The sequence below is a fragment of the Mugil cephalus genome, chromosome 1 (genome assembly GCF_022458985.1).
Source record: "Mugil cephalus isolate CIBA_MC_2020 chromosome 1, CIBA_Mcephalus_1.1, whole genome shotgun sequence".
Classification (NCBI taxonomy): Eukaryota; Metazoa; Chordata; class Actinopteri; order Mugiliformes; family Mugilidae; genus Mugil; species Mugil cephalus.
The window spans coordinates 21,749,828-21,776,522 of NC_061770.1; the positions used below are offsets into that span (position 1 = coordinate 21,749,828).

The 26,695-nt window shown below is 42.9% G+C and overlaps 1 protein-coding gene across 4 annotated transcripts in view; it reads right to left on the minus strand.

The window, feature by feature from the left end:
• Positions 1–26,695, minus strand: part of celsr3 (cadherin, EGF LAG seven-pass G-type receptor 3) — a 117,763-nt gene that overhangs the window by 4,780 nt on the left and 86,288 nt on the right. For 3 of the 4 annotated variants that reach the window (XM_047595871.1, XM_047594330.1, XM_047593457.1), the window contains 15 exons: positions 22,292–22,490; positions 18,502–18,690; positions 18,226–18,412; positions 17,439–17,606; positions 16,531–16,657; positions 14,216–14,422; positions 11,004–11,178; positions 7,797–7,909; positions 7,087–7,166; positions 6,521–6,647; positions 6,313–6,432; positions 4,597–4,694; positions 4,068–4,159; positions 3,099–3,272; positions 1,472–1,666 (listed from right to left, as the gene is read on the minus strand). In XM_047595871.1, coding sequence (XP_047451827.1) covers positions 1,472–1,666; positions 3,099–3,272; positions 4,068–4,159; positions 4,597–4,694; positions 6,313–6,432; positions 6,521–6,647; positions 7,087–7,166; positions 7,797–7,909; positions 11,004–11,178; positions 14,216–14,422; positions 16,531–16,657; positions 17,439–17,606; positions 18,226–18,412; positions 18,502–18,690; positions 22,292–22,490 — 2,251 coding nt within the window. The remainder of the gene's footprint in view (positions 1–1,471; positions 1,667–3,098; positions 3,273–4,067; positions 4,160–4,596; positions 4,695–6,312; positions 6,433–6,520; positions 6,648–7,086; positions 7,167–7,796; positions 7,910–11,003; positions 11,179–14,215; positions 14,423–16,530; positions 16,658–17,438; positions 17,607–18,225; positions 18,413–18,501; positions 18,691–22,291; positions 22,491–26,695) is intronic. The other variant, XM_047595123.1, reaches the window with a different exon arrangement.

Genomic DNA, 26,695 nt, shown 5'->3' on the forward strand with positions numbered 1-26,695 from the left:
AGGAGGCAAACGGAAAGGAAAGTTAAAAAAAAAAAAACTCCTTTGACCTTTGCTCACTGTGACCATGTTGTGAATCACAGCAGCGTGTTGGGTCAGGACGTGTAGCCGGGAGTCCTGAGAGAGACTTTAAAATGAGTCACAACTAAAGTACATACACTGCTTTCAGCCACGTCCTGTGTTTGTGAGGAGTGTGTGTGCATGCACACGTGTCTTCTCTAAAATGTCACATCTGCTTTCAGGCTACAAGAGACTAATGTCCAACTTTGCTCGCATCTCTGCTTCTTGATGTGTCTTCAGGTGCGTACATGCGCACATGACAATATCATATGGATGCATTCTGATTGTGGCATCACTATCTTCATTGGAGGTTTCGGGTCTTTCAACATCATACTCCCTCCCCCAGGTGACCCAACAGGGGTGATCAAGTCCCAGCTCGCAACCCAGCAGCAACAAGCCAACGGTCTCTGCAGAGGGAACTGCCCATGAAGCCTCGGCCTGGCAGTGTGTCTGCCACCCACAGCTACTGCACTCCTCCACCAGGCCTTGGCACTTACTCATCTTCTTCTCGTGGGTCTCCTCAGCACGCCCCTCCCAAGGCACAGTGAGTTCCCACCCAGATGATAGTGGAGTCTGAAAAAGTTACCAGGTAGGAGCTGCAGAGAGCATGGATGGATGTTCTCGTCTGGTGTCGTGGAGGATTCTCGCCAGGTTTAAGGAAGGCGATAAAATGCTGTCTGTGTATAAATACACAGAAGTGTCATTTGGGCTTTTAGAACTGGACCATCGACCATAACTGAAGGACCACACTGAGGTACACTGAGGAGACATTTGGCTGATTCCACTCCTGGAGTAAATCTCCATGAACAGCACATAGTGGTGATTTAAGTGTAAATACTCACATGTCAACAATCATTGTACTCTGACAAACACGCTCTAATTCTCACATCTCAACACCAAATGGGAGCCAGCAAGAAAACTAGGACATGAATCATTAAAGTGATATCTGAGAGGGAGGACGCCTTAAGGTTTCCTGGAAGCTGTACTCAAATAATTACCCTTTCTTTTTCCATAAATAAAAAGCAACCGCTGATAAAGTCTCCATTATCGAGCCGTCATTTAAATGATGCTTTGCTGACTCAGCTCATGCCGACATCTCCTCCATCCTCCTCTTGGCAAGGAGTACCATTTTCATCCTGATGACTGGGGCTGAGTCACTCAGAGAGGATGTTTGTCAGGAAATGTGATTAGGAAGAGGATAGATTTACACAATCATAATCAGGGCTGACACTGACATCTAAAACCTCAGGACCCACACTCTGCTGAGACTGAACGCTTACACAAATAATGCGTCTGAGAAATAATGACTTAAAAGAATCATATGCACAAGTCGGCTCAGTGTCTTTTATCTACGTCGTTTAATTTTTTTAAAAAATGGACATTTCAGAGCAGCCTCCAGTCGTGTTTCTCTCACCCTTGCGGTGCCTGTGTGGCTGGGTGAGGCCGTTCTCGTCTCCGCTGGTCAGCGCCGCGTCCAGCTGGTTGTTATTGGCGGCGTCCTTGCTGTAATCTCCCCCCAGTGGGCGCTCCGAGCCCCACTTCTGCAGTGTGTGCGTCTCACACTCCTCCAAAGCTGGCCAGTAGGACAAAAGGTCATTACCATCCAGATCTGTTGCGCACAAAAAGAACATAGACTCTCTGGTTACTGACAAATTCAGTTTCTGTTGACGTAACCGATGAGGAGAACTCTTACGAACTTTCCCGACTGATTTAATAATAAAGCCGGCCATAAAATCTACACTCGTATTCTAGGATTCATCATTTTAATGTGACATCAGGTCTTTAGCTGCCACATGTGCATCCTCACGAACACAAAACAGATGTCCGCGACAGTTGTCAGCAGACGAACAGCGTACAACACGCTCGTTATGAAATGACAGCTGAGGAAAATTAAGAAGGTGTCACGATGTTTCAGATCAGAGCAAAAACAAAAAGTACTTCAAGAAAAATCCTGTGCACGGGGATCGGGGGAAGATTTCCCTTTTCTTGCTTTTTAACATGTTTGCTGAGATGGTTTAATTAAAATGATCAGACATGAGAATTTCTGTCTCTCGATTTATTTTCCTTCCAACCTTAAGGGACCATCCACCCGAGGAGCAAACGTTGACGAGCACATCTTGCTCTCGATCCTTTTCCCTTTTGTGACGTGCTTTTAACGACGGCACAACAACAGATGGTTATTTTCTTTCAGCGGGCCGTTGCTTTGCCACAACCAACAGGACGCTATTGGACCGTGACCTTTCAGGAGAAAGCCCAGATCTCTCAGCGGTGCTCAGGCCCTTCAGTTTGACTCCACTGATGTATTGATCGGCGTGTGCTGACCATCTGGACCCTGGCACTCAGCTCCGGTCTGGTTCAGCCTGGTTCAAATGGGCTTATTATACCATCAGCTGATTATCTATATGGATTTGCACATATCCGGCCTTTTCTCCTCGTGAAACCTTTCAAAGAAACTATACACGCACGACATTTATCTCACACTCGGAGAATGAGCTCATACATTATGCAAGAAGAAAGGAAGAAAGAAAGGTATCGATCAGTGACTACTAGCACCGGCTTTTCCTTTTGTGGGCGGGTGCTACCGTGCCTATACACAGATCAGGCATAACATTATGACCACGTTCATAATACAGGTCCATACGTTTCCCAGCAGAACACTGAATTGTCACAAGATAGTTCAATGTTATTTACTTCTCCTGTCAGTGGTCATAATGTTGTGGCTGATTGTGAATGTTCCTACATGTAACTTAAACAGACACCTCTGTAATAGTTCACAATACTATATCATTGACCTCTGATGCTCTGAGGAAGCATTAATAGTATATTTATCTATTTTTGTGTCCTATTAATAATGAATTAAACTAAAACATTTAAAAGCTGTTCAAAGGGAGAAACAGTTGATGCTCACGAGATGTTTTCTGTGAACTATTGCTTTACAAAGATCCTTGAGTCCAGATCCTCTGACAACATTAATGATGATTATTGGACATTTGGCTCGACCTGAATTAAAACAGGACAAAGTGAAGAAGCCTCTCGCTTACCTTTTGTGCCGTTGTTGGCGGGTTCGGTGAGCAGACGCTCGCTGTGATTGGAGCGCTTGAATCGCCGCTGGATGCGACCACGGAGACGGACGTTGTCCTCGCTCTCGGACGAAGGGATGGAGAGGCTGCGCTCCTCCTCCATGGAGAGGTCTGAGTCAGAGTCCGAGTCCTCACCTGGAAGAAGAAAGGGACGAGAGAAAAAAGGAGGAGAGGAATGAGAGACATGAAAAGAAAGTGCATGTAACATGTTAAACAAAATGAACTGGAACTTGAGCTTTGAACAGTCCCCATTCGGAAAAGATGTCAGATATTCAGCCTCCATAAAGAATAAATCCAGTCCCCATTCATTTTACGAACGTAAAGCGGAGACAGATGAAAGAGGTCTTAAAATAAACACTTTATTTCAATAGTCCCCAGCTTCCCTTTGAGACGCAATCTGCAGTTTTGTACTCTGTACACAAGTAAACCCCAAAATCATTTGAGCAGTTGCACAGTAGAAAATGATAACTGCTGTCTCCCTAAGGTATTGTTGTTCATTCCTGATTTTCTGTCGCTGCTTGAATAAGAAAACCTCTGCTTTGTGGTTTAATGTGACCCAGGACGTGTTGTGTGTTCACGCTACCAAAGAAATGAGGTCAAATCTCCACCTCCAAAATGCGTCCTGGTGTGTTCTGAATGTGATCTGATTAGCCAGGATGGTCGTTAATGCGAGATCTAAACAGGGCCAATAAGTGGTGTCCCTCCCAGTCGCATTCAGCCACGTCTTCATCCACACCTCCTCAGGCACGGCTGATTAGGGCAATTAAGTCCATGAGCTACCTAAAGACATGCCACTGCAAGGTCCGTGGAAGCGCAGAAGGATGTAACCGGAGGGATTATTTCCCTCTCGTACAGTATGTGCTTACTGTATTCTCTAATGCAATTTGAGTAGGAGAATAATAATAATAATAAGTGTATTTATGGGTTTACCTCCATCTCTGTGGAACATGGCTACATCCAGGTCTGTCGCTCCGGTGTGGACAATGTTTTGCTCCAGAGTCTGACGAGCCAAAAGATTTTCTCTGACGGGAAAAGAGAAGAGAAGTTGAGAAAGCACACACACACACACACACACACACACGGGTCAATACAGACACACACAGATTTACCATATACTGTACATCAGACTTCCAGGCAGACGCCCACTGAGCCGTAAAGAAGTCAACATCCACTCTCAGAGTACATTAGTGTTGCTCTACATATAGTACAGTAAGTTGTTTCACCCAGTCTTCTTTATCTTTACCCCACTGACCCACAAAACACACAGCGGGGGCTTTATTAACGAGGGAATTTCTTCCCCGAAGCGGATTTATCTCAAATCGACGGAACGTGGCGAATTCCTATTGGTGTCAAAATAAAAATGAACTTTAAATAAAAACAAATGAATCCAAATTCATTCTGGGTTTGAAGGTAAATTATGTTTAAAAGTGAGTGAGTGTGCGAGCGTTTCTGTCGATACCTGGCGGAGCTGACGGAGGAGATGGTGGAGGTTCCCAGGGTGATGCGGTGCAGCCCGCTCTGCTCCAACAGAGACGCGTTGTGGTACGGGTTCTGAGCCTGAGCACGCAAACACAAACACAAACACAAACACAAACACAAACACAAACACAAAGAGAAGGAGAAGGTGGAGAAAAAAGACTTTTAGGAATATGAGTCTGGTAACAAACCATTAGGATTTTATTCTGGGTCGTATTTAAGCCAGAGATACACAGACAAAAAAATACCTCTGCATGTAATTGGATTATCCTACAATCAGAGTCATTATGTTGTAAACTAACTCTATGATGCTCAGATACTGTGTATGTTTCAGATAACACGTACATATCTAAGGCCTGTGAGACTTTCCCTACAGAGCGGCTCCAGATCAAGTTTCATCTGTAATCACTTTTTTCGGGAGATGTTCGCTATTGACAAAATCCCAGTCTCAAAATGGGCTAATTTATGTTTCCTAATGCAGGAGCCTTGAAAGTTTTTCAGGTCAAGGACCCCAAACTGATGGAGAGATTAAGAAGGGACCCCCTACCTACTATATGTGTTCTACATTAAACTCGGCCTAGTGCTATTTAGAAATACACATTCTTATTATAATTTTGCATTCAATATTAAGCTATCCTTTATCCCTTATCTAAAATATGTTGTGTGTGTGTATATATATATATATAGATATAGTATAAAAAATGTATAATCAACCAAAGATTTTGCGACCCCCCTGCAGTATGTCCTAATGTATTGTTTTATATGATTTTGATTCCAAATCTTAACATAAGGAAGCCTGTGATTAAAATTGTTTTTCTAGTAATAAGAATAAAATAGTTTGTATGTAGGTATTTTGGTCATAAATAAGTCACAGCACTGCACACGTCAGGATATCTGAAGGATGGCATTGGTCTTTTTCAAGTGGTCGTTTATACACATCCACCAAGGGTAAAAGCAGCGTAGTGTGCATCTAATAATAGCTTCGGGTTTTGGCCCAGATTGCTCACTGATCTACAGAAAGAACTTTGGAAGGAAAAAAAATTAGGGTTAAAAGGATCCAATGTACACACACATGCACAAACATCCAGGTTTCATACGGGGTTCACTGCATAGGAGAGAAGACTTAAAGGAACTTTAACCCACACAATATAATCAGCGTGGCTAACGTGCAGCGAGCCATGAATGAATAAATGCACAAGACAAAGTGAAAGTGGGAGAGAGTTTCACACACGCACATGAACACAGTCACCGAATAGACAGTGCTTTTGTAGGAGAAGGGCTAAAGAGCAGCCGGGGCTCCACTGGTTGGTTAGATTTTATGTGGGTCAGCAGCAAACCCTGAAGGCAGAGGGAGAGCAGCGACGAAGATTGATGGATGGATAGAGTAAAGGAGAAATGGAGGGCAGGAGGGCTTTTGTGCTGTCTAGTAATGGACACAGTGAGAATCTCCAGGGAGAGTATACTGAGATAAAACGCAGTAAATGACTTTGGGACCATGCAGCGAGGATCTCAGATCCAGTCGTTATAGAGCCGTAACAACCGTCCCAACATAATGTTATAGTTCATTAAGTCATGATTACAATCATTATTCTTCTTTCCTATATTTCTGTTTTTGCATGCCATCTTCTAATGTACCATCAACATCAATAATGACATTTTAGGTTCAGGCTGCAGTTGTGTTTATCCGTGTGAGACTCACTGCGTTCTGTGGTGGTCTTGGTGTGTCTTCTCCCGGGCTCTTCTTACCCAGACAGGCGACTCTCCAGGCTTCCTGAACTTCCGAGTTGAACACGGTGAAGACGAGCATCATCGACAGACCCTGGGTAGAGAGGGAAAACATCGAAGCGCGCTCACATCCGGCCGGCCGACATACAACGAAGCGACAAAACTAAAAGCTTTCTTCATACCTGCACCAAGCAGAGGACGTCAAATATGTAGTAGAAAGCCAATATGCTGTTGTTCACCGCCATCAGGCCGCACAGCCAGGTGGAGGTGGCCACCAGCATCAGCATGAAGGCATTTCTGACAGTAGCACTGGGAGGAAAAACAGAGCGGGAGAAGAAGATCAGACCTGGATACACAGGGATGGATCTGTGATATAACACACACCGATCAGCCACAACATTAAAACCACTGACAGGAGAATGTTCTGCTGGAAACTTTTGGACCTGGCATTCATGTGGGTGTTACTTAGACATCTACCACCCACCTGGACACAATATAAGGTCATAATCTTGTGGCTGATTGGTGTATATCTAATCAGGGTGCAACTCAACTCAACAGAGTAGAGAGGCCAGACTGATGAAAGTTGGAGAAGAAGACAACTGGAGAAACTGTTGACCAATTCCTCATCCGAGACAAATCTCCAGCCTCTCACAGCCTCTAAGCCGTCAAAAAATTACACTGAACTGGAGCCAGAATGAGGCCCAGAGGAAATAAACGCACAAAAGTCTCATTTGAAAGCAGTGCTTACATGACAGGAAGTTTCTTGGTCTCCTTCTGAGATGAGTTGCAGGACATCTTGGCCACGATCGTGAAAATCCCTCCGTTCAGCTGGATAGTGGGAGATCAATACAGAGGGAGGCAGGTAAGGCAACATTTTAATACATCTAAGCTAATCCAATACTGCCGTTAGCAACATCTGGGCTGAGGATGAACAGATGAAAGGAAATCAATGTGGATAGAATAGTCGTCTACGAGGGGAAAGGTACGTTTATTAAACGCGAAAGTCTCATAGATAAATACGTATTTAGTTATTTGCTCAGACATATTACTGAATATTTGCAAGAAAGAAACAGTGGATGCATAACAGACGGGCTTGTATAAGGGTTAGGAAGTCTATAATAGTAATTACTGCATGAACTGGATCGTAATTATTAATTCATGGCACAGCAGTAAAGTGAGAGGTGTCGTGTTTGATGTGGGGCTCAATTAAAATGATGGTCTGGGTTGAGTTCAGGTCTGAAATTCATTTGGAGACTGATCTTGTGATTGTGCTAATTTTAGAAGCCACGCGTTATTTGAAGTAGAGTTTATCGGACTACTGAGCAGGGCTTAGCTGCTTTGCGTGACATGATTATCTTATCTTTTAAGGGCGAAACTGCTCACTAATGGTCTACACTACCTTCCTCTTCCATATCCCCAGCACTATATTTAATCTCAGTAAGTAAGGGAGACAGTTACCAGTAGGACGATGCCGATAGGACCAGCGAAGCTCCAGATGAGTTTGTCGTAGATGGAGATCCAGCAGAAGTCCGGGTTCCCGTAACCCTCAGGGTCTAAGCCGACTGCTAGGCCTGCAGCAAAGACACACACAGTCACATCAGACAGGAAGATCTGAGGTTCTCTGATGTCCTCTACTGTCAATCACAGAGAGATATCAATCACAAACACAGAGGATGTACCTTACTGGAAGTAGCCACCTCCTCAGAAACAAGCTGTGAATGCTCAGACTTTAAATATACTGGAGCTAATCTAAATCATTTAAACTGAGCTGAACAAACTTTGCATCCGAGAGCTGCTGCAGTAAAACACACACACACACATCAACAGCACAACAGAGATCTGATATCTCTTTTCAGGTTTTCCATTACTTTGTGCAAGGCTAGGTCTTTCTGACCCTATCTAGGATGCCATCAACTGTCGTCTGATGATTTAGCCTCTGGGGGTGAAAGCCACTGTTCCTGAGCGTATTCCCAGATAGCAGATAATGGATATCTGGGCCAAGACTTCCTGGTCATTGTTCACAGTCTGACTACCAGCAACCTCACATGTGACACTTACATGTCAGAGCTGAGAGACTTCAGTGACCGGACTGTTTAAAACCACTACAGTGACTTTGATTAAGGTATAAGCTGAATTGTGTCTCCTCTGCTCTTCATACGGACTAATAACTAGTGTGCAACAAATTCCTGATTGACATTTACAAGTTGAACCTTCAGCTTTCAAAATGTTGTCCTACAAATTCTGCATGTTTTATAAGCATATATCTGTAAAAAGATATTATCCATGACCGGAGTATGTAAAGACGACCAACACTGCTATAATTAATAAAAATAAATAAATGCAATTACTTATTTATATATTTAGGTATTCTTTAAATATTTATGGCAAATGTATATGTAGCGATTTATTTATTCATTTATTTAATTGTAGCATATATCTGTAGGTATTTTTTGCTTATTCATTTATTTATTTATTTATTTTTAATTATGGAGGAGTTACTCCTCCATATAAATGACCAGTAACATCTGGATATAAAAGGTTTAAAACAAAGGGGTTAAAAAATTCACACAGAGATTAAAAAACAAATTATATGTGAGCTTAAAAAGAGTAAAGATGACAGGTTACAATGTGTTAAGTATGTGTTTATTTTGTTTTGCTTGTTATTTCTCCAATTTTTACAGGGTGTAAGGGGATTCGCTGTGTTTCTCCCCTCACTCCAGTCAAGCTTCTGTCGAGCAAACACCCCTAAATCACTCTTGTGGTTATTTCTCCCCATATTCGTGTGAGTAACAGTTGCTAGGAGATTTGTGCCGTGAACTCTAAGCTCTTTATTTGTATCCCGGTTTCGACAACACTGTCAGGATTTTGACAGTTGTGGGTATAAAGAAATGGTTAAACTGAATTACCAGGGTGGGACAGGCGGGACAAGCCCAAATCAAGACAGACAGGCAGATAAGCACACCTCTGAGCCTGAGGACAGGGACATGTGCTAAGTTATGTGTCTCGAAGCATGGAGAGACAGCGGTTTGTGTGTGTGATGGTGACAGAAGCAGCAGCAGATGGAAGAAGAGAGTTGACAGCACAATATGAGTCTGGATGAAAACTGTGTGTGTGAGTGGTCGCATTTTTATTAAGTTGCGGGGGCCAATCTTTCATGGGCAATTTGTGCTGTCAAGGGTTTAAACCTCTGAAGACTTGGTTTTAGGTTGGGGGTTGGACCTGGGGTGTCAAATATAGGGCCACGTGGGTCGACTTTGTGTAAGTGCAAAACACTGAAGACTTTAACTGCAATTTTTCAATAACTGTAACTGCTATTCCTAATGTGTCCACTAGTGGTCGCACAGTTTTCGTAAGAATCGTTGATATAACACGACACTGAGACTCAACACTAAACTGTAGACGGCAGCAATGGGCTGAAATTGTACCTAGTCTTCTTAAAAATGTCAGGTTGTCCAGAAAATATTACGTGAAAGAACAGTTCATTAAATGTAAACATTTTCATAATGTACTTTTTTTGCACTAAAACAAAAGGAAACAGTTGAGTTGTCATTATTTAAAGGGTATTATGCGCTGTATGTGACTAAAATTAGTTTGACAGCCGTGGGTTCAACACTTCAGGGTAGAGTTCGGGTAACTCTAACTAATTTTTTAAAACTTTTTATTAAGGTTTAAAATTCAAAAAATTCATAACTCATAATTAAGGGCGGTCCTGCTTTGAGTGACAGGGTGTAGCCTGAGCTAACAGGTAGCGGAGAGTTGGAGGTGGGTCTCAACGTCCAGGCTGCTTTAGCTACGCCCAAACACGACCCCCATGTCTGTATTTGGAGCATCCAAAAGTGGGCGGAGTAAAGCTCATCCAACATGCCTCCACCCACTTCATTTTTGAGGTTCAGAATCTAGCGTCACGATGGGTTTGTCCATAGTATATACAGTCAGATTGTACAGATTGGTTCATTTGGTAGTAGTGTATTTCCGGTTTAATGTTTCCGGCTGGTTCTCCATCTCCGCAATTTTCAAATAGATTGTTTTGGATCAATAAAGGTGGAACACATCGAGGAAAGATTGACTGAGTAGGTTCGAAGGTACAAACATGTGTATGACGCACCTTTGGCGAGATTTCGGCAAAATTAAAATTAGCCATTGTTGAAAGTGAAGCAGTGAAGTAGAAACAAAAAACGAACCCAACTGCAAAAAAGACACAGACTGACCCAGACTGCCGAGCGCACAAGTATAAATGGCTCCCACCGACGTAGGCAAGGGGCTAGGGAATACATGATATAAATGGAACGTCCTCACAAAGACAGAAACACAAGTTTGTGTGTGTTGGGAAGGAAGCAGAGTGAAGATATGACTTGCTTATACTACATGTCATGGCAGAAATTACCCGCATGTGTATCTCAGCTTTAATATCTCTATATTAAAATGCCACTGAAACCACATTTAATACAAGTGTCAATATGACGGCTTATCTCCTGAGCCAGGGCAGCCGTGGATGTGTGTGCGTTGTGTGCGTCGGTACACATACTGTATAAGACACAGCGTTCGTATGAATGTGCGACAGCGGCAAAGATAACGTGTTGGCTGACTTATTTATTTTCGACATATCACAGAAACCTTGCGTGTCTGTAGGGAGAGCGAATGCGATAATGTTTGTGTGTGTGTTACCTGTGATGATGGCGGGAACACCCCAGCCAATGGCGTAGTAGAACCTCATGGCTCCGTAGTTGATGTTTCGCTGCTCTGTCTGCATCCGGTAGATATGAAGGCCCTCCACGAACATCCAGGCGAAGGTGGACATGAAGAAGTAATGGAGCAAGATGGCGACCACCGTGCACAGGAACTGGAGGGAGAGAGCATGAGGAAAAAGAAATAACTGTAGGAGCAGAAAAATGTAGATTACAGAGGCAGCATAAAAGAAAAAAAATGGAGAAATTAAGAAATATAACCAAAGTGAATGTGTGGTAATCGAGATACTGACGTCTTGTCAAATGAGCAACGAGTGTTTATTACTGCAGAGCAGGTGTCAGCAATTAAGTAACAGCCGTTCCTAATTTAATTACTAATGAAAAGAGTTTACAGCTGCATGTTAAAGTACAAATAACTGATATAAACGTAAATGAATGTAGGAAATGAATTACTGCAATAACACCCTGGAGTACTTTCAACTGTGATTACTGATATGACAGGGGATCATTCATTTATTGTCATATACATCAATCAGTGCCATTGCTATGGGGTGGGGTTATCTGGTCTGGTTTAGGTGGATGCTACATCTCTAAGAAACATCCACATGATGGACGCCAGGTCTAAAAGTTTCCCAACAGAACAATGAATTGTCACAAGATAGTCACTGTCATTCACTTCTTCCGTCAGTGGTCATAATGTTGTGGCTGAGGTATTTTAGTCACTGAAATGAGATAAAACTACACTGATAAACAGGAAAAACCTCATCTTTCTTGATATAAGTGCGTAATTAATGAGAAGATGGTGTAATCAGCTCTAATGTGGACGTCTCTGGTCAGGCCGGTAACACGGCGTAAAGCATTTATTAGCAAAACTACTCTTGATGTCTGCCGATGTTTAGTTGAGGCTACTGTGTACGATGAATCAAGTTTAAATGGATCCAAAGTATGTTCTTGTAAATGTAACATATTGGAATCACTTCTAGTGTATGTAGATATATAACTGACCATCAACCATTTATGAATTAATAACAATTAAACAACTACATTCTGATGTTACTGCTAATTACAACTAGGTCCTGTACTATATGGATAATATGTATGTTGCTGTTGTTTTATAAATTGTTGTAAGGTGTTTTTAGTTGTTGCTTGTGTTGTTTTGTTGTATGGTGTGTTTTGTCCAAGAAGAATAGCTATGGCTGTAGCTATGGCCTTAGCCAAAGCTAATGGAGATCCAAATGATAACTGATGGTTCTGATTGCACATCATCAGAAAGGAAATTCTGTCAAAGCCTGCAGATAAACTTCAAAATCATTTCTGTTCTGTTTCTGTTCCCTTTGGCAGTAAAGCTGAATGTCTCCATGAATAATGCAGCGCATTAGCATTTAAGCTTTCTGAGAAATTACCCTTGGGCTGCATCCACGAATGTCTAGAGAGGTTTATTTGAACTCTGGAGTTGTTCGTCTGCTTTCTTTGTTTGTTTGGACCAGAAGAGAAAGATGCCATTCAAACACGAGACACATTGAATTAAATCACCAGAAACGTCTGAAAGGGCAAGTCACCAACTTCTAAGAGAACTGTGGTGCTGTTTGTTTAAAGTAAGAACCAACCTCAGGAAGCAACTTGGACAGGTTTGCCAGTTAAATCAAATGGATTTTGACAGCTTCGAAAGCTTTGAAAGCTTGGACGCATGTAAGACTATTTTAAGTTGCTGACAGGCGTTTCAGACGCTGTATTGTATATCCCAGCTGCCATCAAATAACCGATAACCGTTCCTGTGCTGCAGATATTCAGTGAATAGCGTTAGGGGCCGTGTGTCTGACTGTTGCAGAGGGAGCTGAGCAACAAGTGTGTGCTTCTGTTTGGAGAGAGCTGCATTGTAGTCGATGATGTTGACATTGAAGCGATGGGATTCTGTGACAGATGTTGATTAATTCTGACTCCCTGCACTTGTGGTGGGTTTTCTGAAAAGCCCTACATCATGAATTTTAACCTGCCTGCCTCAGTGGGTTTCTACTCAATGTGATCTTCCTCCAGTGAATGTTCAATGCATTGTCGTACCAGTGCCCACTGGGGGCTATTTGTCAGCAGTTTTGTTCTTGGCTTGAAATCAATAGATTCTCCACTACAGTCTTGTCTCTCAGCCTCTATCTCGTATGATCTATCTTTTACTTTAACGCCACCGGAAACCTGTAGCGAGGCTGAACATGCTATTGTCACTAGATGTTCAATGTTATTCACTTCTCCTGTCATTGGTTTTATTGTTGTGGCTGCTTTGAATGACCTCACAGGTTTTGCTAATTCGTCACCTGGCCGCCTCAATTTCACTCTCGCTCCCTGCAAAGTGGGCGATAAAATAACTACTCATCATGACCTCTCCTCAGGGATCCCACGAGGGGCCAGTCTCCAGGTTAAAAGAAGCTCAGTACAAATTCCTAACAACAGCCTAAAGACGACAGAAAAAAAAAAAAAAAAAAAAAAAGCAGCAGCCTTGGCAGTAATAAGGCCAGATGGTGACTCTCACACTCCCACGCAGAACGCCAACACTACAAACTACACGACAAAACACAGGACTAGACTAAAATATGCACTAGCGTATGAAGAGATACACGACCGCTGCGAGCTCTAACACGCTCTCCCGAGCATGATGTATATGAATTAGAGAACATATTGTTTGGCTAGAAGTAACCGGTTGCACTGTAAGAGCCGTGGAGTCGACTGTGTGTGTGTGTGTGTGTGTGGGGGGGGGTACAGCTTAATTAATTGGATTTCATGCTGAGTGAGCACATATTTGTGTGCGGTACGCTCTCCGCGAGACTCGCTGCTCTTTAAATACACCCACACACACACACACACACACAAATGATGTAGAAAAACACAGATACGGTGGTCAGGAGGAAGGACGAAGAAAGAAAAAAGGGGCAGATGAATATAGAAAACGTATAAAGCATTGAGTGTAATCGGAAGAGGACTAAAAGTAAAAGGTAGGTGGGAAGGTGCAAAACAGACGAAGATATGAATGTAATAAGAGTTGCCTTCAATAACATTTTAGATATTGCTTTGGAAAAATGTTAAGAATTACACCTCCGAATTTGCAAATGATGCCTTTCTTCTTCGTAATATTGGAGAAAAAGTGGCGCCTGGAGTTACAACGGTGTGAAGAATGGAAAGCAATTAGGCTAAAATCAAGACTACCTGCTGCTCGGTCTGATTGACCCCGAGCAAAAACACGAGCTCCGACAGAAACATGGCCGCCGCCGTGTTGGAATGGATGCTCCTGGTGTTGGACTTGAGGCCGCGGAGGCAGGACAGCACCAGGACGGCGAGGAGGAGGGCCAGCATGGAGACGCACAGGGAGGTGTATGTGACCAGGGCCAACGTCTCCAGGTCCCCCTCCAGCTGCTGCTCACGCAGAAAAGACAAGAGAATTTGTTACTGTGCTCGTATCAGATGAAAACGTAATGTTGCAGAGGAAATGAGGAGGAAACTAGCAGAGGGGGGGAATGTGTTAGGTGGAAAAAGTGCACTGCAGAGCAAGGCAGACTCACAGACAATAGATAAAATGTAATATTGCTAGGTGACATAAAACAAATAGATGAAAGGGAATAATTTCAACACCCTGAAATGCTGCAGGGCGCTTGTCTGCCTTCAGCGTGAATTGACAGTACTTACATAAGAGATTATTTTGGAAAGAAAGAAAATTAGCTGAAGTAAGGAAAGCTGCATGAGGCATGTGGTTGTTTCATATGAAAAGAGCGTCAATAAAAACATCAGTAAAGGTTGTGTCTTTACGATAAGCACGCCTCTAGGCATTTTAAAGCTGCTTTAAAGAGGCTATATTATGGCTTAGTGTCTATATCACTTTCTGAGGGTGTAAGTTACAAAATGCTCACACAGAAAGGAGTAAAGCTAGGTTTATATGCACATCATTGGGAAGAAATAATATATATATATATGTAGGTGAACATATTTCTAGTTTATACTAGATATAAATATGGACAATGCATCCCCACTTCCTTGCATTGGCCAAACTGATGCTATTCTATATGGGCGGTGGCATCTTTGGAGCCAGAGTCTGATCAGTACGGTCCGAGGGTGGAGCCACGCACAACCGCCATCTTTCTCCAGACTCCAGACTTAATTAATACTGCGTTGTGCTCTACCTCCATCAGTTAGGAGGACATGTTAGATTATACACTGTACTTGTTTATTTATTTATGTTCTCCCACTCTCCCAAGTCCCATCCACTAACATGGAGGAGGTGGAGCTTATGAACTATACTGCAACCAGACACTAGGGGGAGCTCTCCTTGCTTTGGCTTTACTTTCAAGGAACAGTTCCGTCATCCATCTTTATTTAGAGTCAATGATTTCTACCTGTCGTCATTGCTACGTAAACACGGCACTAGAATGCTAAGTGGTGAAAAGTCAGCTGTGTTTAGTTTCACTCTGTGCTTCAAACAATGACGAGTGGAACTGAGCGTCCCACGTTAGAATTTAAGATAATAAACGCGGGTCAACTGCTTTCACTTAAATCCCTGCGACACAGAAAAGAGAGAAGGCTTCTGATGGATTGCAGGAGGCTGGAAAGGCAGAATTTGGACCAGTTCCAGAAGTTGCGGAGTGTGTCGCCGTGAGGCCAGCCTTCTCCACTGTTACTTATCTACGACAAAAATTTAACAAATTTGCATAATGCCTCTCTAGCAATTAGGCTTGACATGACACGGGGCAGGAATCAACACAGTGGGCTTTCTGCTGAATTCACACTATGAGAACAAAACAGCAGAGCACGCATGTTATCACTGTTCGTGTTACATCAGTTTAGAAATAAACTGGTGAAACAAACACTTATGGTTTGATGACGTGTTGCTGGGGGGTTGAAAAAACTCGAAAGCAGCTGATCTTTGACAAGAAAACCACCACATTTTATCATTTCATATCGTCAGCTTCCATTAAAAAATAACTGCTATTGTTGTTTGATGTAGTGTGAACACAGCAAAAAAGGGACAAGAACTAAAATTGAGCATCTTAGAAGAAGGTTAAAAAGATATGTTTGACATTTTAGGATAAATATCTATTTAAGATAATGAACCCCTGAATCAAATTATTTAAAGCAACGGGAAAAAGAAGGAAAAACAAACCAGAGGAATCACAATTTAGCGTAAAAGGTTTAGAGAAATGTAAAACTATGTGTTTCTATGGGTTTCCCTGTGTCAAGCTCGGATCATCAGCTCGGTACGCTGGGGAGTAACGCTCTAAGACGTGAAAATCCTCCGCAGCTGTAACAAGCCTTTCTCCAGCGCCGCACATGTCAGTCACGATTTCTCTCTTTAATATTTTCATCTCCAGATTCCAGCAATTACCAGCTAAGATGTCGACCGCAGGTAACGTTCACACACGGGAGGTCTATTACACGCCTCGTTACGACTTAAAAGGAGCAGTGAACACATCTGCATTAAGGCCTTGATTTGATTTGATCATTAATACTCGGCTGAGTGACTGCTCGCTAACCTCTCTCTGAGAACTGTCCATCAGCACGCCGAACGTGCCCAGTCTGTGGCACTGACAGCGGACGTGGGAGGTGTTTCTGTACACCACCATGCAGTCCCTCACCGTCCAACAACCTCCCGGCTCGTGTCTGCGAAGAGACGCGGTTAATAAGGTGGATTAGTGGGAAGACATGACATAAAAAGACTACTACTCATAATCAACAGTAACAGAACAAGTGTTGGAAACTGGCAATTAAAAATGGTATTCAATAATTCAAATAATTTAGAAGATTTGATTAGGCAATTGGAAGCTGATCAGGCATAACATTATGACCACCTTTCTAATATTGTGTAAGTCTCCCTTGTGCCTGGCAGCATGATGTTTTTAATGGGGGACCAGGGGCCTCTGTGGATCATCCCACAGATACTTGATCAGTTTTGGATCTAATGAATTTGGACGGCAGGTCAACACCTTGTGCAGTTTTTCATGTTTTCTTGAGTTGTTAAATCTAAACTGTTTTTGCATCTGTGTCAGGCTGCATCCTGCTGGGGGTGTCTGCTGCCATCATTGCTATGGGTTGGGGGTGTCTGGTCTGGTCTAGGTGGGTGGTACATGTCATACGAACGAATCCCAGGTCCAAAAGTTTCCCAGCAGAACACTGAACGTCAGTGGTTATAATGTTATGCCAGACATTTTAACAGCTGTAACAGGAAATTCACATATTTTATTACAAAATGCTGTAATGCTAATTCAGCCACTGAGAGCTGTAATATTCTATTTTTTTTTTACTAAGAATATCATGTTGTTATAATTCAAACTAATCTTGATTTGATCTTGTGACCGATTAATCCACTTAATATTGTGTTATGAACCTTATGCATGCAGTGTGCAACATTATATTCAATGTGTGTGTGTTAGTCTGCACTCACGGACTGCTGTGGTTCCACTGCACACACAGAGGCTTGCTGCGATTGGCCGTCTCCAGCAGCTTGAACTCCAGCAGGATGGGCTGGTCCAAGTGTCCACCCACAAACGTCTGGTTGTTGTAGACTGAGATTGTGACCACCGGGGAGTTCATTGTTGGGTGTCTTGGAAGCCTGATGGAGGGGAGAAGGAGAGGGGGTACAGAGTTATCAGACATCCACTGAAATAAATCAGGCAAAAGAAAAAGATTTTTATTCGACGTGAGCCATAAAAGACTGTTTATTGACTCCTACTGAAAACTGGGCAGTTTGTTACGTGGTAATTGAGCCCAGAGGAGAGGTGAGGGAGGGAAAGAGAGGGAAAAGATACCAAATAAGGCGATATTGAAATTAGCCCTGAAGCTGCTACTCTATCGACTGATCATCACAATTAATCTTTCGGGTCATTTATCAAGCAAAAACACACATAATATTATCTAGTTCCAGCTTCTCAAATGTAAAGATGTGCTATAATTTCATCTATCTTACCTCGGGACCAGCCTTTTTATTCTTTTTTTCCACTTTATTCTTTAATTCTGGATCAATTCATGGCTTGTTATTGTTGAAAATGAAAGACAAAGAAAGATTTTCTGAGCATAATGCTTATTTAATCAAATGGTGCAGTTGCAGCTGGCTACTCAGCGCAGAATAGCAGATAATCCAGATTTCTACATTCAGTGCTCATCTTTCGTCAGACGTTTTGAGAGCGGCTGTAATCAGATGTTTATTGTTTCTAAGTGCCACTGATTCCCACCTCACTCCCCGCCGGTCCGTGTGGTACTTGGGAGGGAGAGCGGCTCCGAGACTTCGGTAGATCAGCATGATGACGATGGTGATCGGTGGCTCGGGCAGCGAAACTGTGCGTCTGGCCGCGGTGTATTCTCCCGTCTGATTGGCCGAGATGCTGACCGGGGCCGAAGCGCCGTTCTGAGAGATCGGAGCTAAAATTGACAAGTCTGGGTGTGAGTATGTCTCTCAGGTTTCTTCCCTCATCTGTAGACTCTCTTAGTGTGTGCGTGTCTGCTCTTACATTCCTTCTCCGTCCGCTCCTTCTCCTTCCAGTTTTGTTGCTGCTGCCGTTGCGGCACCAGGGCAGCAGGGGGCAGTATCACGTGAGTGTAGGGATCCCACAGAGCCTGTCCGCGAAACATGGTGGTGTGGTAACGCGGGAAACGCCGGCGCACGTGGGTGTGGTTCTCCAAGCGGTCCAGGTTCATGACTGGAGAAGGAACAAGAAGACACACAAGAAAACACATCTTTAGGAACAGGTTCGCTTTCTGGTTGTGAAATTAGGTTTTTGACCAGGCATATTCCCGTGTTACACAGTGAGCAGCCTCAGTGGAAAACAGTGCCTGAGGAGTTCATGGGGTGGGATGAGTAGCCTCGAGGGCACTTTGGGGTGATAACGCTCATTTCTTCCCATCAGTCCTGGGCTTCAAACCGATTCCCCTCCAACCTGAGGCTCGGTTTTCAAACCTCTAAGCCGAAGCTGCCTCACAGGCGACGTCCCTGGTCCCAATGCTGATATATATATATATATATATATATATGACTATTTATTATGATACTGGACACTTTACTTGAGCCCAGAGGCCTTCCGAAAAACCTGTAGTTGCAAAACAAACTGTATTTTATCGTGTTAAAATAAATTTTACAAGGCAGCTGAGCAATAAATAACAAGCTCGCCAGCTACAGTAACAACATTTTCAGGAAGGAATCAATCATACAAGGAGCAACGAATGCTCCTGGAAACAGGGTTCCTGCAAGTTTGAGCAAGTGAGACTTTTAAGACCTTTTCAAGACCATTACAGGTTTAAGACCTACACAAAGCGCGAAAAATAAGGAAAATCAGAGACCCAGAATTACTTCCAAAATAACCAAATTTATTGTCATTCAACTCAACATCCTTGGGGTGGGCTCCACTAATGGGGAACAGAAACATAATGGACCGGGGCCAGAGGGTGGTAATAAACGGACGTAAAGATTTAAGACTTGACTAAATGTAATTTAAGATCTACAATGCAAAATATGCTCCTATTTTAGACTTTTTAAGACTATTTACTGTAAGACTCCACAGAAACCCTGCGGAAAAGAAGCTTTCCACATTAACTAAATGTGGAAACTCATACTTGATGGCAGCGGCAGCATGACACACACGCACAAAAACGGTTTAGAAACATGAAGTACAGCACACGGTGTTGACCTGGCCTCCAAATTCACTAGTTCCCAAACTGATAAAGTATCTGTGGGATGATCCCTCCGCCTCAAATGTCCCCACTAACAACATTGTGTTGCCAGACACCACAGGTGTCCATTCTATAATGAATGTTATGCTATATATATATAATGTTACGTCTGATTGGTGTATAACTCACATGTTTAAATTATATTAAAGTTAAAGTTATGCAAGTGGGTGTCCTTCATAGGCTGCTAGACGTATTCAGAGACAGTCTCAGTCTCAGCTCCACCTCTTCGACCATTTTATAATTAGCTGGGATTCAGGACAAACCCAGAATGTCTTCACCCTCTTTATACACAATAAACGCCACCATCTGACATCATGACAGAAGAACAGCATTTCAGTCCAGCCATGACTCTTTGTGCCTCTGTGCCACACAAAGCAAGCTGCAGTGCAGAGGCCACTACAGGTGCACATTTAACAACTGTCCCATTTATTTATGGTAATCCTACTTGATGAAAGTGGCAGTGATGGATTGGTGCTTAACCTGCAGCTCAGACTCGAGACCTTTCTGTGTTTTTCTGACACATCCATTTTACTCAAGGTATTAAGATATCTTTTTTTTTTTTTTTTTATTATAATTATGATTATTTTGCTCTTTAACTCAACACACCGCATTTCAATTTCAAGATTTAGGCCTAACCTGAAGTGTCTGTGTCTATAAAACGTTTCATTACCTGCAGACTTGAGATTTAATATGAAACGCCAATACAAAATCCATAAAAAACATAAATACACACACACACACACACATGTGCAGTGGGAACGAAGGTCTGCGGTATTAAGAGGAAATGAGGTGTTGAGCTGCGAGTTCATAGTCAATATCGAGCGTTCAGTAATGAGTGAACACTTGACCCAGCGAACAGAAATGGAACAGGAGGAGGGAAATAATTCAGCAGCACAGATGTGTGTTTGTTCGTGTGTGGTCAAAATGTAAAAAAAACAAAAAACATATGAAATGGCAAATAAGCCTATATCTAATGACCACTACCTACAATAAATCTTAAAGTGTGCTCACACACTGGAGACAAACAGGCGGGAAAGTGTCAAGTCTTTTTCTTGTGTTATTCGTCTTTTGCCATTTGGCTGAGCTGTGGTGTTTGTGTGTACAGGGGTGTGAAATTGTATTTCAGTTTCCTATACCTTCTGCTTTAGCTGCTGCCGCTGTCAATGCCAGGTCTGAACACACGTGTCTGAAGCTGCCTACATGAGATCTTAATGCAACGTCTGAACAGGCTGGTAGTTTAAAGTTTCCCTCGTGGCCTGAGGCCTGCTTTTTGCTCTTTGACAAGTTACGCCTCGTTTAACCGTCTTCCTGAAATACACTGGAGAGGCACCCAAAAACTTTCATGAGTTTCGTGAAAGTTTTTGGGTGCACGGTTCTTTAAAGGAATTCATCCTGAGTGTGTAGCTAAGAACATTATCTGAAGTGTAAAATTCATTGTCGCTGGCTTCATCCCCGCCAAAGCTGCTGCTGTTGCTGTTCCTCCACCTCTTATTGTTGTATGTGGTGCAGATTATTTACTTCCCACACTGCTACAGTGACAGAAAAATGTGCGAAAGAGCAAAAAGTATAAGTGACAGGATGCAAGAGACTGAAAAAAAGTCAGGCAGACGCACGGTCCAACCGCTTTTCATTTACAGTGAATGCTAACAAGTTCAACGAACGTGTCTTTAATGGGCCTAGTTTGACGATAATTTCATGCTCCGGCTCCCTCAATTATCCCATGTGGATAAGAGCCGGTCACTGTCTGGAGAGTTCAGTGACTGATGGTGTTACTATCGTGGACCAGCACCAAACTGGAAGCGTACAAACCTCCAGAGGGAAGAACAAGGGTCATCGTAGAGACAAGATTCAAAGAAGATTATTGTTTTGTGCTTATCGCTTCATATCCTGCCTCTTGCATGCTCCACCCAAGCATCACATTCAACCGGCCAGAGCGGGTGTCATGCAAATGACATACGCCGATCAGCCACAACATTAAAACCACAGACAGGAGAAGTGAACGTTCACCAGACATGTAGCGCCCACCTGGACCAGACTAGACACCCCCACCCCACAGCGATGACACCCAGCAGGATGCACCAGGACACAGACACAAAAACGGTTTAGGAACATTAACATTAACCTGACCCGGCCTCCAAATTCACTAGATCCCAAATTCATCAAATATCTGTCAAATACACCCTCAGAAGGCCCATGTCACAAGCAAGACCCACGCACAATCGGGAAGCTGGTTTTAATGTTATGGCTGATCGGTGAATGTTGGCCAGGGTTGCAGAGCTCCGGGGTTTTGCGTGCATGTGCTGAAAGCATTAGCTGATGTATGTGGGAGTGTGAAATCCATCGCTCTCTGAGCTGCTGCCAACTCTCCGCCGGTGCCATCATCATTTGCATTAGCGCTGTTCATCTCCTGCTTTACAATGAGTTATTCTCTCTGATTTCACAGCACTGATTTACAGCATTATGAGACAACTGGAGAAAATCGCCTGCAAAAGATTAAGATTCTATTACAGTTTAATTCCCGTTTATGTGGAATCACTGAAGTGACTGTGTGTGTGTGTGTTATTTTAAACTGACCTATGTTGGGTGCCACCAGCGCCACAGGATTGAGGTAGGTGAGCTTCATGTTCTGGGCCAGATTCTGGGCGTACAGCTCCAGCAGCTCCGTCAGCTCGGCCGGGCCGCCAGCCGGGATGTGGCTCTGACTCTGAGCGAGAGCTCGCCAGAGCCCGGAGGTACCGGGACCCAAGAGGGCGCTGCATCCTCGCAGGACGTTCTGGAAGCAGAAGAAAGATTTCTGTTAATAGGAAGAGGATGTAGCTTTCAGACGGAGGCTTAGGCACGAGCAGAAAATAAACGGTTAGGTAAGGTTAGATGAAGACGGAAGGCATAAAAAACCTTGCAGAAAGTAGGAAAACATTCAAGTTTCTTTGTCCAATGGCAGCTATTCAAATGGTGGATGGATGTTTGATAAAAAGTGTATTATGAGCAAACATTTACGCACAATGCTCTCAGTAGGGTCAATCGGTTACAATGATTTTCTGCACAGCACAGATTTAAAGCTCTGACGGCTGCCATCTGTGTATTTCTATTACACCAGAATTCTGGTGCAGAAGGCTGCTGGTTCGCACGCTGGCCGCCCAGTTCATGAGTGAATTATCTGAGGACGACCAGATGAGCAGTGCTGAGAAATTAACAAATCAATCAAAACCTGCAGAAATAAAATGAATCTAGTCGGAGAGTGTGGAGACGTCCGTGCGAAGCAGAAATGTGTCAGGATGAGAAAACCCACTGCCTAGGCACTTTTATTTTGGGATCACGCTGTTCGTTCAGCATGCACCCACACACAGAGTCAGATTAGCAGTCACATTGCGAATATTAGCATCTGGGAGCTAACAGAGTAGCTGCAAGCATTTCCACCTTTTCCGCATCAACCACGCCCACTTCCAGTTTCTGACAAACCACAGCATAGTTGTCAGACATCGCACGAGAAAAAAAAAATTCTTCCTGCTTGATGCTTCGAGAACAAGCTCACAGATGAGGACTGCAAGAACAGTACTCGTAGAATGAATTTCTCACTTCTTGCAGAGTATGTAACAAGTGTAACTCCTAATAATTAGTGTAAGTGGAGCTGGGGTGGACGAGCTAGTGACCTGTGACAACAACCTGTCTGTCACTCAAAGTGGCCACGCCCTTTTAAAAGACATATTCACCTCCACTCTACAGCTAATTTCTCCATTAATGACAGTATGGACACCAGAAACATTCTGTACCAGGCAAAATCACCTTTAGTTTTTGGTCATCTTACTATATTTGGAGGTTAAGATTAAAGCCTATTAGCAGGTACACATGCTCCATGATCAGTTCAGCAGAGAGACATAAACTGTGTCTAAATGAGGACAGACGAATACCTCTGTAAAGTCCCCGTCCTGTGCTAAGGCAGCTTTCCCCAGGTCTCTGAAAAATCTTCTAAGCTAAACTTCAAACGAGACGAGTCTTGACCCCAATTACGGCAGGTTTCGCCTCTGTCACTTGCTCCATTTTTATTGCTCTTTATGGACTCTCTCTGTTGGAGTGGGTCCAGACAGCGCAGCTTTACAAAAGGGTCCGAACAAAGAGCAATATCAAGGAGAAAGAAAGAGAGAGAGGGGTGGGTGAGGAAGAGGATTTTGTGAGGTAAAGCTACAATAGAGCCAATAAAGCACTGCAGTGGCACATAATGCTCTGGGGAGAAACATACACAACAAAACCCACAGACAAACTAGGAGGAGAACGTATGGAGCTGTAGAACAGAGGCTGTTGTTGAGGGGAAGGAATAAGCTCAGAGTTGCAGGATAGGAGGCAGGGAGGTGGAAGATATGAAGCGTTATCGCAAAAAAAAGTTTTGGTATTGAATTGTTTTCACTATTTTAAGAAAGGTTATGTATAGTTTAACAGATAGTTCTGAAAAAACATCTCTGTGGTTACGTACACTGACTAGCCACAACATTAAAACCATTTGCCATCTTGGGATAAATCAATGTTCTGCTGGGAAACTTTTGAAAGGTTTCCTGGCAGAACGTTGCATTGTAAGCAGGGCTGCTTCCAGACACTCTGGGGGCCCCTGGTAAGAGGCACCTTGGGGGCCCCATGACCTGTGACATTGCAATAGGGAACTAAAGACACCAGAACCATTTATACCAGGCTGTAAACATGTTGTAGTTTTGGACAGCTTAACATAGATGTCTATGGAGACTGACTTACTCTCTGTTTTCTTGCGTTTCCTTGATGCGTCTTATTTCTCATTTCTAGTTATTTCCTTGTGTTTTCTGGTTCTGTGCTTCATTTTAGATTCCAATATTTCTGGATTACTCTGTGTTGGGTCACGTCTTTTAATTGCAGTGCGTGGAAAATTAAGTACTGTATATCGCAAGCCAAACTGCAGCAGTAGCCCACCGGAGGAGGGCTAAGAGAAGCCATGCTTCACTCTCTTTTTTTATCAGACTGTAGCCGAACATTAAATAAAAACACTCTTGTTAACAGAGTTGGCTTCCCTCGCCCTCAGGCCAATAGCAGCGTCATCATCAAACCATTGAATGAAATAACACGAGATTAGCACGTTTGTGTTGACGTTTCGTTAGCAGAATTAGCGAGCGCAGCGATGGAGGATTTGGAGGATTTAGCAAAAAAGTATTTTACGAAAGTGCCTCCACGGGTTCTGATTACGTTTGTGAATTAATACTGTTTTTATCACTATCAAATACGCACTGTGCATTAAGCTGCGGTCGTGCATTTCTGTGGGTGGTTGAGTAAATAAGCTATTTAAGTCAGGACGGCGCACGTGTGCGTGTCGGCGTTCAAAGTGTCTGTTAGATAACAAGCGTGTTTAAGTCCCAGTAAAAGGAAACTGGGTGCTCTAATAATTCATTCCATTACATGAAATAGTGACATACTGAACATACTCTTTAAAGTCTGTCACCCCCTAAAAAGCATATAGATTCATTTTTGTCTCACTTGGCTTCCTACTACTAAAGCCCACATATAATGAAGCACTGGCCTGAATAAATTACTCTCTCTGAGCAAACCTATCCTTGGTCTTTCCATGTATAACTTCTTCTTCTAACCAGAGATCACTTGGGACTCAAGGTTATTTCTAAAACTGAAAATACGCAAGTAGTTCTTTATGAGCTGGTGGATCTGTGCAGAGAGAAAGCTCCAGACTTTATCTCAAGAAACAGGCTGAAAAGCAATTGGAAACTAGCAGAAAGCCCAGAGACGGGAGCCATCTGGATGCAGAGGACAGAGAGAGAGAGAGACGCTCACAAAGGCTGAAAGAGAGGATGCAAGGATGACAGGTTGAAATATAAATTTAGCCTGGTGTTTCAACGCACAGATTACACATGTATATGCTACTCAAACAACAACATCATGTAGCCAACCAGGGAGAAAACTTGTCTTTAAAGAGAATCCTGTCTCTCTGTCACCTTATCGTGATTCCACAATATTTCCACAACAAAATATTTCCACCTGTTGGGTAAAAAAAACTGCCAGTTGTTTTAAAATAGGCAAGAGAACTTGAGCTATGGCTCTGTACTTGAAGGAAATGTGCGCCCTGTCGTCAGGCATCCAGATAGATTGGATCACAGCTTGAACATCAAAGTTTTTTTTTTTTTCATTCGTTTCATTCCTGATGTGAGAACTTTCCTTCCCGCCTTCCTTTGTCGCTCCTGCAGCCACGGGCCTGGAGGTTACTATGGTAACCACGCTCTACATTACCTGCTCGTCTGGCCAAATAGCTGCTGCTTAACTCGAGGTGTCAAGCTTCGTTAGATGTATAATTTCCACCACTGAGTAAAAATATAAATGAAATAAATAAATACATAAATAAAAGGATCTGTTTGTGGATCCACTTCAGGTTAACCACAGAAACCTCATTAAATGACAAAGTGTCTAGAGGGCTGAGGTTACAACTCAGGCCAGTTGAGATTTTGGTTCTCGAAATCACAAGACTGCGATAAAAAAAATAAAAATTTCTGGCAACAAATATGCGATTTATCACACCATAAACCAGCTAACCAGAAGTTAACCCCTAACGGCCATGTTGCTGATTTACTGTCTGATTAAATGTCAGGAAGGAAAAAAAAAAAGGGGCTTTTATTTTCGCACACTGCAGGACATCATTATTGCTACGGCTGTGTGGTCGCCATAGCAACAGCTCTCATCAGGCAAAAAAAAAAAAAAAAATGTATTGATCACATGAAGCGAGGTGCTGTACCTTAAAAAAAAAAAAAATGTTGATTAAAGGGAGTCAAGATTTTATGAAACAAGCTTCATCCAGCGTGTCGGCATCTCTTCACCTTCAGTTTAACGGCTCTGCCACAGGTGTGAATTAAATTAGATAAATAGGGGTGATTTTTGTTTTACTGTTAATTGTGCAGATTTGATGTAATGAAAACCAGAGTGAAAGTCACAGTCAGTACACAGTAAGGTTTGTAATAAGGA